The sequence below is a fragment of the Ruditapes philippinarum genome, unplaced genomic scaffold (genome assembly GCF_026571515.1).
Source record: "Ruditapes philippinarum isolate M1 unplaced genomic scaffold, ASM2657151v2 ctg24398_1_1_1_1, whole genome shotgun sequence".
NCBI classification, from domain to species: domain Eukaryota; kingdom Metazoa; phylum Mollusca; class Bivalvia; order Venerida; family Veneridae; genus Ruditapes; species Ruditapes philippinarum.
The window spans coordinates 1-13,691 of NW_026858782.1; the positions used below are offsets into that span (position 1 = coordinate 1).

The following is a 13,691-nucleotide window of genomic DNA, read 5'->3' on the forward strand; positions in this document are numbered from 1 at the left end:
ATAAAGAGTCAGCTATATAATTATCTATCTCGTAAAATTGACCTAAAATTCTTTCCGAAAAAAAAAATAAAAACAACAAACGATATGTCTTATAATGTAAGTGTTTTATGCGTTCGTCGCCAGGAAAATAAAAGGGTAAACCTGCTTTTAACTGCTCGATCATCACCGATTCCATCCGAAGTGTTTTTAACTCATTGAAGTATTGTTTTTGACACATGCGATGTATAAATTAATTAACAGGTACAATAATGAAAAATGCAAGAACATGTTTTGAATTCGCTTTATTCAGTTTTTGTGTCATTTAGATGTAGGCATATTAATGCCGTGTTAATATCGATATCCTTTTACAGATCCAAGGTAATCTTATTGTCGCTTCTATCACTCAAGTTGTACTGGGATGTACGGGTATAATTGGTATCTTACTGAGATTTGTTGGCCCACTCACAATAGCCCCAACAATCACCCTGATTGGTCCAATGCTTATTGGCGTTTTGATACAACTGAACAGCAAACACTGGGGTGTGGCATTTTTGTAAGTGAATATCGTTTCATAACTATGTTACTTAAATTACTGACTTAAAATATAATATACAATGTTTAGTTTATACAAAATTCCGTTTATTTCTATTGTGTAAGAAACTATAAGCGTGTAAACGCACACTCTAATCCATTCCTTGAACCAACCAGAACTTAGCAATGTGTGTCTTGCCCAAGGAAATAACGGCTTACCCCTGATGGACTTTAAACGATATCAATTCTTAAGTTTGTGTTACTCTAAATCAAATGTTAAATGTCATACAAGATTATTAATTTTCAGTTCAAATTACTTGATAAATCCAATAAATAAAGTATTTTACAATAATAAAACATTACTTGAATCTTTTTTCTGAATTGCCCTACTCTTTGCAGGTCCATGGGTTTGACACTATTGTTCAGTGGATACCTTGCCAACTTTAATCCACCAATTCCAGGATGGTCAATGGATCGCCATTGTCATATAGTGAAATTCCCAATATTTCAGTTATTTTCGGTAAATCTCAATAGCGCACATACTTATAGCAAATTATTATACGATCATTATGTCTGTTATCACACAATTCCAAATGTTTTATGCTTATCATGCATTCCTTTAAACAATGTTGCCATTGACTTCACTCAGACTCGGACAAACAGTTTGCAATTTTCAATTTTAAACTTTGATTATACAAATAAAAGATATACGTGTGAAATATTACGTAAAATATTTAATCACATGTTCATGTTCCGTATTTCAGGTATTACTAAGTATAGGAGTTGGATGGTTCTTCTGCTATACACTGACTGTCTCGGATGTGTTTGCGGACAATATAACGGACGTTAATTACGTGGTTCGGACAGACGCCAAACTTGATGCTGTGTATAATGCACCCTGGTTATATTGGCCATATCCCTGTAATTTATAATATGTAAAAACATTTAAACTTAAAAGATCCTCCAAATGAATTTAAAAAATGTTAGAAAAACACAAGCATGTAAAGGCACCGTCACTCCTGACACTTCTTACGTATACGCAAGTAAGAATCACATAGACATAGCTACGTTCAAAGACTAAATGCTTTTTCTATAATTTCTGGCGTTCTTTTGTCTGTTCAACGTTAATTTTGTATCCTGATGGCAATATTTAGAGAATGCATCGGGTGGTTCACAATGATTCAAATTGATCAAGTTTTTGGACTCGTTTTTTATGAGAAGCAGTTGTACAAATACCGGTATATTCTAATTACAGTCCAGTTTGGTATACCGACTGTAAGTTCTGTTGGTTATGTCGGGTTTCTGATCGTGACTTTGGTTTCGGTTCTCGAATCAGTTTGCGATTATCATGCAGCAGCCCGGATGTCGGGAGTTCCTCCCCCTCCCCCGCATGCCGTTAACCGCGGAATAGCTATGGAGGGTTTTGCCAGTATTATATCTGGCATGGTTGGTGCTGGACATGGTACTACTTCTTACAGTCATAACATAGGTGCAATTGGAATCACCAAGGTGAGCACGCTATTGCTATCTTCTTGTATTCTTTTTAAATGTCTTCATTTCTTAAATTTGCAGATTAGATTATTCGAGTATACCATGTGTTTAGTAAACTGAAATAATTCACTTTTTAATCAAAAGAAAAAAGTCACAAAAACAAACAAAAACAAGCTGTTATCATGATTGTGTGTTGTGAATATGATTTATAAGTATGACTGTTTGATTTTCAATCTTACACGCTTTTTCGAGCGTTTTGAACTTCTATTACAAGGTTGCAAGCCGAGCAGTGTTTCTAACGGCGGGCATCATACTTCTGGTCAGTGGTGTGGTTGGGAAATTTGGGGCTGTACTTACAATTATACCGGATCCTGTTGTTGGGGGAGTATTGACGGTATTATGTGGTATGATAATGGCATCAGGCTTATCTACACTGAAATTTATAGCGTTAGACTCCACAAGAAATTTGACAGTATTGGGAACATCGCTTATTGTAGCTTTAATGATGCCAGAAGTTTTTAAAGACACAGAAATGGCGGCTAAGTTTAAGACGGGTAAACTAATTATAAAAAAGATATCATAAATATAAGTCAATAAAGGGAAACTTTGAACTCGTTTTTCTGTATTTTTATAAAAAAAAGACATCTTACTGTATTTTAAACTCTTATGGGCAATATACCGAACAACGTATCATTTACGCAGTATACTACTGCCACATTTAATAAATTTTAATTGGCGGTGATAGCATACTACAGTACATTATAAACTTATTGTTTCTCTAAAAGGTCTTGATCATTTATTTTGCAAGGCGCATCACACTTTTGAATGAAAAAAAATCTTAATTTTGGTTTTTATGCTAAAGTATGCACAAGAACAGTTTTATACAGTTTCTGTATGTAAAGCGAACATTTCATTTTACTTATGCATTCGATGCCAGCGGTATCACATGTGATGCTATGATAAGTGAATGCGTTGAATGATTAATTTCTTTTGATAATGTCTGGAAGGAACTTTGATTTAAAGATTTAAATAATTGGTATTTTTTTCACAGGATATTCAGATTTAGACCAGATTGTACAGCTCTTGTTTGGGACTTCAATGTTCCTCGGAGGATTTATTGGTTGCATATTAGATAATACAATTCCAGGTAATATGTACAAAAACGAATTTGCCGCTTTGTAATCTATGACATTGATCCTATTCATTATTTAGAATAATTGTAAGAAATTAACCCTTTATCGTTGAATAAAGAAAATATTACATTGTAATGAGATCAGTTTTTTGTTTTTTTAAGAATCATCGACGAGTAAATGACAGTGCAATCATACAAATCTACAATATAACTGAAGCAATACAAACATTTTATTTTAGCCATGATTTAATAAAGACTGGTACATGTTAAGATAAAGCTTTACTTTAATCTTTGTTATTGTCTTTAAACACTTTTAACCATATTTATAAAAATTAATTGCTAGGCACAGACAAGGAAAGAGGACTTCTTTCATGGCGTGCGATATTAAAAGACAATTCCGAGAATTCAAACCATTCCACGGAAATTTACAAATACCCGTATGTAACAAAATTTATTAAACAAGTAAAATGTTGTTCATACATACCAATATCTCCAACATTTGACAAGGAAGTAAGGTGTTCTTGCTGTTACCCCAAAGTTGAAAATGACTATTTCGAGACAGATGAAAAAGGGGAAAAATTAGTAAGAAACGTTGCAGCGGAAGATAACGTGATGGAAATGGACAAAAAAGAAACTTGAATATTATAACACTTATCTGTTTAACAGTTAAAAGATCGTGTGATGAATTTACCTTTTTTCACAATTTAGCTCTAAAATGCTCATTAAAACACATTGGAATCAGTGACACCCCTAAGGACTTTTGAGTGGGCATAAAAATTATGCATAGTTTAATGGATAAGAAATCTAAACGCTATCTCTTTCATAACGATCACTGTTTTCCCTTGTTGTGTGATAAATGCACAAATAAGTATGCCCATAATGTTACATCTACTCTTATAAACTTAAAGACGAGATATGGCCAGAAAATCAAAATACCACTTTTAAACAAGCAACAGCCACCTTCAAAACAACTGCATGGAGGTATTTATTTGAAACATAAGACATGTCCCCGGGATCATAACCGGAAGTCAATATCCAAGGCCCAAATCCCTTGGCATTGATGTTGAATGAAATATTACCCTTTGTGAACTTAAAAGTATCTTGGTCATAATTATGTCATGTATTTTGTATACTATCGAGTATTAAATATAGCAAAGCGCATGCTGTCTTATTGACAGCTCTTGTTTGTAATTGATTTTGTATATGTTTAAATAATGATTTTTCCCCATTTTTTTTCTCAATAAAGCTAAACTTAAATTGTTCTATCGTACATATTTGTCAAAGCTTTTATTAAAAACTGAAACGTTTGTGTTTTATTTTTCTACTAGAGAAAATTACGACATGTATCTTTATGTAAGTCGAACATTTCTAATGATATAATTCCAAACGAATTTAAAATTGCAAAAGTAGCAGCTATAATAAAAAAGCTTCTAAAAGTGACAGAAGCAACTACATATCCACCTAAATCCTTCCAATACTAACTAAAAACATTGAACATTGTGTCCCCGATCGAACAACTTAATCTATAACCACCAGTCTGGCTCTAGGAAAGATCACTCCTGTGAAACTACTTTTCTTTCAATATTAGAATTAATGAAAATGTTTCTGGAATTCTTTCTCTTGACCTTTCAAATGCATTCAGCCTAGTAGATCACTTCATTCTTATTCAGAAACTTCAAACACTTAATATCAGCAATTTCCAATATCAAAATGTTTTCATGTTTGCGCATAATTCTATTTATATGTCCATAGTAAAAACCACAGACCTCTATAGTAACACCGGTGACATTCTGCAGCAACAATTGACATTCCATAGAAACCAGTGCCTTTCAATGGCAACCAATGACTTCCGTAGCAACAATTGACTTACATAACAACCACTGACAACAACCAGTGCTTTCCGTGGCAAGCAATTACTTTCCATAGGAACCAAAGACCAATATTGCAAACGTTGACTTTCCATAGCAACAATAAACTTCCACATCAACCGTTAATTTTCCATAACAACCAGTTACTTTCCACAGCATTGATTGACGTCCATAGCATCAATTTACTTTTCAAAGCAACCAGTGGCTTTCTTTATAGCAACCAGTGACCAACATTTCAACCATTGACTTTTCATAGCAACCAGTAACTTTCATAGCAACCAGTGGTTTTTCATAGCAACCAGTCACTTTCTACAGTAGCCACCGACTTCCATATCACCCAGTGACTTCTCATAGCAAACAATGAATTTATATAAAAACCAGTGCCATTCCCTGGCAACCATTTACTTTCTATAGCCGCCAGTGACCAATATTGCTACCATTGAATTTCCCAAGCGACGATTGACTTCCATAGCAACATCTATCGTTCTAAAGCAAACGATGCCTTAGCTTTCACTGACTTTCCTTGGCAAACAATTACTTTTCATAGCAACCATAGATTTCCAATAGACACCACTGATTTTCCATAGCAACCCTATACTTTCCTTAGTAACCAGTGCTTTCCCATAGCGTCATAGCAACCATTGACTTTCCATAGCAACCATTGACTTTCATTGTAACCATAGATTTGTCATAGCAACAATACACTTTCCATAGCAACCGTAGACTTTCCATAGCAACCAGTGACTATGAAACTTCATAGGAAGAAAAATCACTTTGGGAAGAGGTGCAGTGCAAAAGAAAACTGGTACTCTGTACTTGATGATTTTTGATTTATTGCCCTTTGTTTAATTTTCATACTTTATTTTGTCCGGGCCTCCGGGCCTATTCTCCTACACTTTAAAAGCTATTGACATGAAACTTCATAGGATGATGGATGTCATTGAGAAGAAATGCAGTGCACAAGAACTTGTACTCAGCATTTCGTGATTTTTAATTATTGCCCCTTGTTAATTATCTTACTAAATAGGCTTGTCCAGAGCATAACTTGAACACTATAGGTTTGATTGACCCCAAATTTGGTATGCAAGCTTTTTTCATCGACGTGAAGTGCAATGCACAAGAACCCATCGAAGAGTCCTTCATTTTATTTGTCAGTGTAAAACATTTCCATGGTATTTTTATTTTTATTCCCCCGAAGGGCGTCATATTAAAATCACATCGTCTGTCCGTCTGTCTGTCTGTCTATGCGTCCCCACTTTATTTGTGCCCGGACTGTAACTTTGGCATACATTTAGGGATCTTTAAATAGCTTGGCAAAAATGTCTACCACATCAAGACGATGTGTTGCTTCCAAGAACCACAAAGATCAAAGTCACACTAACATTTTGAAGTATTAGAGATAATAGGTACACACATTCGTGTCCAGACTGTAACTTTGTCATGCATCGGATGATTTTAGAATAATTTGGCATAAATGTCTACCACATCAAGACAATGTGTTGCGTCCAAGAATCACGTCCCTACACCAATGGTCAAGGTCACACTAACATTTTGAATTTACACTTTATAACAATAAGAGTTAATAGGTACACACATTTGTGTCCGGACTGTAACTTTGTCATGCATCAAAGGATTTTAAAATAACTAGGCTTATGTACGTCCGTCCGTCCATGCGTATCCACTTACACAACAAACATGTCCAGACTGTAACTTTGTCATGCATTGATGGATTTTGAAAATTATAGGGCATAAATATCTATCACATGACAACGTTGTGTCGCATCCAAGAATCACGTTCCTTCTTCAAAGGTTAAGGTCACACTAATATTTTGAAGGTTCACGCTATCACAACTAGAGATTGTAGGTACACACATTGTGTCCGGACCATAACTTTGTCATGCATTGAAGAGTTTTAAAATAACTTGGCACAAATGTCTATGACATCAAGATGGCATGTTGTGTGTAAGACAAATGTTCCTACATCAAGGTCAAGGTCACTCTAATAGTTTGAAGGTACTTATGCTCATAAGAAGAGTTTGAAGGAACACATAAGTTTCCAAACTGTAATATTGTCATGCAGTGAAGGATTTTAAAACATGTAGCAAAAATGTCTACCACATTAAGATGATGATTGTCGAAAGGTGTTAAGTTTGCTATAAATAGCACTTCATTTCACAAGAACAATATTAAGCAATTAGTAACTTTCATTTCCTTTCCTTTCATAACACCAGCATGCTTAAGAAACTTTTTAGGGGGCATTCGTCACTTGAGTGACAGCTCTTGTTATTAATACAACAGTTTTATTAATCCTGACGTGACATTGTTATAATCAGTTCAAATGCTCCTAAAATTAAAGGTACATGTACATCGCAAGAGCAGTATTTATAAATAACCTAAAGTTAAGACGAAAATACCTAACTGAGAGCTATACTGTTGACAAGGCGACACATCCAACTCGCGGAGTTCTAGTTAAACAAAATGTTACAATCTATCATTTTATACAGCGCAATACCAATATACAATTTACGAATCAATAAGTCAATGGTGGCTGTTTAAACATCAAATAATGTTACAATTTAACATTTATCAATACATACATATATGCAAACCATATAGAAAATATTTTTTTAAAAAAACAGAGGAAAAACATTAATGCTGCTTATATGGTAAGGAGAAAAATTATGTTTGAAAAGACATATGATTTCTCAATTCGGAAGCATTAAATACAAAATTTGCTATTTTTAAGTGCATGTTCACTTTTTGTTTTAATAACTTCAATAATTTCAATATGTTATGATATTTCCAAAAATGTTTGTCAATGTCTTTTATTCTTAAGTTGTTATATACACTACACTCCATTAAAAAATGAAACTCGTCTTCAAAAGTTTTCTATACATAACATTTTCCTTAATGTATAGTTATGTTATTTGGTTTGTGCCATCGGACTGTTTCTATTGCTTATATGTGTGCTGACGATCGGAATGTGAATGTTGTTAATGAAAGTCGAAATTTAGTCACATGAATCCTTTATAAGTATTCTTTAAAACCAAACTCTGAAAATTACCTGTAAGATGATGCCCGTGTGGAGTTTTCATTTCAGCTTCTAAGGTGTTGCAAAAAGTATCTTTTAGTCTCTGCTTTAATAAATTAATAATTTTTTCTTTCGTTACCTACACACGGCATAAGCCAAACTTTGTAGCAACTTTGTCCAATAATTTTTGTTTGGTTATATTTTGTATGTCATTAAGCATCACAGTTTAAATTTTCTTAACATATTTAGCATCACCCATCTTTATGATTTTGAACAAAAAAATGAATCATTCTTGTATTTCTAAGGGTCGTTTTGCTCAATTCACTATAAAAAAGGAGTTCTGAGTCTGCAGTCTTACACCTGGTAATGATTTACAAACATGAATATGACTGTTTCCAAGCTTCTTTACTTCAGCAAAACCCCAGATTTCACATCCGTAATTTAAAATTTGAACGATAAGTATATCAAAAAGTTTTAAACATGTCTCATTTGAAGGTCTGTGAATTTTTGCATAATTATACAGATAAAATTACTTTTTGCTTCTAGTGTTTGGCCAGCTAACACATTCTATGTTTGAATAAATTACGCTCCTGTAGAAAAAAGAAACACTATCCAAATTTAAAAACCTGTGAATATTTTTTTAAGTCTGTTCCATCATACTTGAACATTCAATTCGTTCTATTTCTGCAACCTTTTTTTATCATTATTTTTATTTTACGAGAATTAACTGTAAGTCTCCATTTCGCAATATATTTTTTAAAATGGCAAGATTTTTTTGAAGTCTTAATCAGGTTTAAGAAACTATTAGTATATCAGATAACAGATAAAACAATTTAAACTTTCCTATGTTTGTTTGTTTGTTTGTTTGTTTCATTTTACGCCTTTTTCAACAGTATTTCAGTCATATAGGCGGGTAGTTTCCTAACCATCGTTCCTGGAGAGTTACACCAGTACTAGACTACCTTCCTCCGCGCTAAACTACCAAAGCATCTCCCGGGGATCGAACCCACGTCAGAGAGGTAACTGGATTAGAAGTCATCGACTCTAACCCCTCGACCACGGAGGCGGTTATATCTACACCTTTAAATCCGTTTCTGAAACCGTTTCATATGACAGTTTCTTCCAAATCGTAAGGAAGCACCCCCAATTTACAAGAGAAGTAATTACTTAACTATTATTTATCTAAACTTTTGATTTTATACAAGAGTAAATTGACTTAAGAGTTTGTAAAAGTATCCCTCGAATCCCAAGTTTAATCAATTTCAACCGTAAATATATATGCACATAAAATGTCCCTATTTGCAGCGTTTCTCTGAGAGAAGATAGATATGTCCGCATTGGTATGCTTTAAGCAGTGTGAAAAATATAAACATAAAAGATCACAATTTTAAGTTCAGACTGCGTATAGTACAGGTAATTGAATTGAAGCTGGTCCAAGCCAAAACACCGAAAAATAATCATAACATTTATTAGCCTTATTTGAATTTGGAGTAAGTGATGCATGATGATATACTGTATATCTGAATCAACAAAATCTTAAGCTGCTACATTGACCTCTTATAATTGAAAGGTCAAAATGTAGATGTACTATCTGTATCTTAACATCGTCTCTTGCAAAGTTATTAAAGCATAACGAAAACGAGACAAATAAAAACTAATCATATTTATACGATAAAGGACGAGAATAAACTGTTCATTAGTCAGGAATACAGGGTATTTTATTGTGTATGCTGTGTCATAAAAAATGGATTCTGAAAGAAAAACAGCAGACGGCACGCCGGAAGCTGATGTTGAGGTTGAGGAAACGAAGTATGTTCTATACGGTGTTGAAGACGTTCCTTCCCCGCCAGTGTGTTTTATTTTTGGCTTACAGGTAAGATTTTTGGTTGTCATTCACTGCAGTAAGTCTTACTTTTAGATATATATACATAGCATTTTGTGTCTTGAGAGGGTGAATTTGGGATTGTCCTCGCTGGTACTGTAGTTGAGTCTGTAGTAATATTTTTTCAGGCATAATGTAGCTCACCTTTGTTAATTTTTTGTAGTGTAATAAAAAGATGGTACTGTGAATATATTTTTTTCGCGCATAATCTTATCATAAAAATGATCTTACCTGTATTGATTGCTTATAGTGCAATTACATTTTGCGTCATGCTTTTAAGGAATACATTGCCATCATTGTTTATGTCAGTGATTTATTATAGTAACAACAATGTTTACAGGTAGTGCAACGTAGGTTTAATGCGCACTTATTTGGATTACAACAGTCTCGTCGTTGAAAAGTTAGCAACTCGGCCGAGCAAATCACAAAATTGTAAAAACAAACATGAACAGATAAACATATGTAGAAGTGACACATACGTGTGAAATTCTTACGTTTCGTGATTGATTTCATTATATCAAGCTTTTTTACATTATTCCATTCCGCCAGCGATGGAATTATAATTTACGTATGCGCGTTCTGCACAGGGCAAAAAGCGAGATTGATGTAATAATTGGAAGAGGTAAACAATCTGATTTGATAGTAAGGAATAATTTTAATGCTGAAAGATGTGAGGGTCCATGCATTATTAGTATATATATATAGTTATTATATAAAGAACATATTGCATTTTGTTTTAATTTAACAAGAAATATCTTCTTGTGTAATTAAAGTAAAAGTAAAAGATTTTGTTATTAAAGTGACTGTTTCAATGTAAATGAGTTTTTTTTATAATCCATTCGTATGATAAATGATGTTAAGATATACTATATACTATCTGCATTTTGTCAGGTAGGCAATATCTATATGCGCAAGATATTTACTATTCCCTTAGAGGAAGTTATCATTATAATTATTCTGTCTAATTTTTAGAAATTTTCCTTCGCAGCTTATCAATTTTTTACCATGAAGTGTTCAATTAATTAAGTAACTGGTCGTTAAAGTATTAAGTTATTTAATTTATTAATTATTTATGTCTCATCTGAAATACAACATAAAACATATCTAAATCTAAAATCATGTACACGTATTTAGCCATTCTTTACAAAATTACAAGAGACTACAAATGCGTTAATCATTTATATAGCCTTTTATAATATATATTGACAATTTAGAAAAAGATGCTAATCGTTAAACAAAGTTAATGCAAGAAATATGTAAGAATATCGTAATGTAACTCTAGGAGCATTTGATATCCTAAATAATAATCATAATAACAAATAAGGTTGGACTTAAACCACTTTCACCTTGGTTCTGGTTCGATGGTTGTGCCTTTTTAAATAAAAGATCATGATATGAAGAGTAATGAAGAATAACGTGAGATTCTTACTCAATATTAACACCACAAAGTGGATATTTACGTTTCCCTTCTTCTCTTAAGTTGTCATATTTTCAAGTTTCAAGTCTTCACCACAGCGCCTTTACTTTACCAGAACATGGCAATGGAGGCATTATCATAATAAAATAATGTTCAACACACAAAAACCTAACAAGCACAGAAGATAAATACAGACTTCCATTGGCGGACAATAGGAGGCTACAAGATCATTTAATTTACTAGTGCAGCAGTCGCCAATAATTTCCCAATACCCTAAAATCTCATGGCTTTATTATGGATGGCAGAAACCGTTTAATCCGAACTTTGATGCCCATTACATGTGAGAAATTGGTGAAACATTGTAGTATATGCACAATAGTCTTGGCAATATGTATAAATTACACTGTGGTGTTGTGGGTACACATGTAGATCAATTGGTAATAAATAAAATTTAAGTTCTAAATTACATATTACATTGTATAAGTTGTTGAAATTAAATTTGTCAAATGTCCCAAAATGTAGTAGTAATGCAGTATGAAAAAGAATGAATATTAATAGTGCTATTACACTACCTTGAAATGTTTTAATAGCTTAAGATATCTTAAGTTACTAAAACCATGCTTATGGATAGAAAAATTCTGAAAAGACAGACATAAGATCAAGTCAGCTAAACTAAAGCACATATTTATGGACATGTATTATAAAATAGTTTGTCCTTTTTTTAGAATAATTTTTTTTATCTTCGTTGTAAGTACTTCCTCCTCATATTCCAGGTGAGCTGTGTAATTTTTAAGTTTTTTTAAAATAATTTCAATATTGTTTTTTTTTTTGAATGTCATTGTAACTTTCTTCTTGCTTAAAAAAATGAATTTTGATTTTTCTTTACAAAAAATGGTTTTAATGATTTTTAAATCTTGTGGAACCTCAAATTGGATGTCTGAAACATTTATCCTAATCATTTTTTTCATGTCTTTTTAGGTTGCCTTGGGCAATATCTTCTTCTTACCTTTTAGTTTAAAGATATACTGTTTGACAAAATTAAATACTTTTTTTACAATGAACTTAAGTGGAATAGCCTTTGAACGTCAACAAACAATGTATATTTCTGTATAGATAAATGATCATTTTGCCCTATGCAGACTGCGCATGTTCGTGAAAACAACAACATCCGATCGAAATTACATACCGTAAATTGTTAATTTAACTGATGCATATATGCACGTAACTATTAAATTTCATCTTCATTACCGTTCATTTGATAAATGGTAACAAAGTTGAAACTATTTTATCTTAATTTTCAAATTTTGTATTCTTCAACAAGGCATAGCCAAACAGTAGATTCATCACAAGATATTAATAACTTTATCCTACTTACATTAAGCAAAAAAGTGTCTTTGTCAAAAACAATTTAATGCAAGTTGAAATAGTGAGCACCTTGCCGTTGACAGTTAAACACAGTACTCAATTAGTGTGCTTACAATAATTGTTAAACTGGTAAAATAACACAAACTGGTTTAAGTATTATTTTAACTTTTAGCAAGCTATAATAGGTATCTCTCACTCTTGAAGTACATTTGATAATTGATTTTTGACACTGAATAGAACAACCACTTTTGACTTCCTGGTGTTGGTATCTTTAGCATCTATGTAAATTTCAGCAAGCTATAATGTGCATTGGAGGGACTTTATCTTTGCCATACCTTATACCAGGATATATATGTGCCGAAGGGAACTATGACGTCACAGCCAAGCTGATGAGTATAACTCTATTCATGTGTGGTGTCGCAACAATTCTCCAGACATTATTTGGTATCAGGTATAATTTAGGGCTTCATTTCAGTTTTTTTTCTTGGCAAGCTTTCTTTGCATTTTGCATAGAGGTTTCGTTTATTCTATTTAATTGTTCAAAAATTGTGTCATCATTTTACCAAAGACTGAGTTATATGGTAAAATGAAAGTACATGTGAAAATGATCAAATACCGGGTATAACTTATTCAAAAAATAAAATCAATATTAATAGTTTTAATATTTTGGTTTCCCTGGAAAAAAGAATATTAAAATGTTTTTAATTCCACTTAATTCAATCAGCATTTAACCGAAATAGACTTGAATGTCAAATATATAATATATTCGTAATACATTATCAGATTACAAATCTCTTTTTTTGTTAAAAATGTTAAATCACGTGGTCGAACTTACTTTCAATTCGTAATAACGGTCCTAACATTATTAACGAACGGAGCAGATATTCCACGAATACTAGTAAAACGTCATTTTCAATTTGTTCAGCCTCTGCTTTTAACGATTCTTAACATTATCACTCGAAACAAACAAATATCCTATATCTATTTGTAATAAA

The 13,691-nt window shown here is 32.7% G+C and overlaps 2 protein-coding genes across 2 annotated transcripts; both read left to right on the forward strand.

Moving 5' to 3' along the window:
- Positions 1-344: 344 nt before the first annotated feature.
- LOC132754263 (solute carrier family 23 member 2-like) lies at positions 345-4,308 on the forward strand (the record flags this gene model as incomplete). Its single annotated transcript, XM_060744882.1, has 7 exons — positions 345-532; positions 910-1,030; positions 1,275-1,431; positions 1,766-2,019; positions 2,276-2,555; positions 3,053-3,148; positions 3,477-4,308. Coding segments are annotated over 7 exons (1,392 nt in total), but the record flags the coding sequence as incomplete, so codon positions are not given.
- Positions 4,309-9,580: 5,272 nt separating this feature from the next.
- Positions 9,581-13,147, forward strand: LOC132754264 (solute carrier family 23 member 2-like; the record flags this gene model as incomplete). The annotated part of the gene is given in 2 exon segments (XM_060744883.1): positions 9,581-9,905; positions 12,990-13,147. Coding segments are annotated over 2 exon segments (287 nt in total), but the record flags the coding sequence as incomplete, so codon positions are not given.
- Positions 13,148-13,691: the final 544 nt, after the last annotated feature.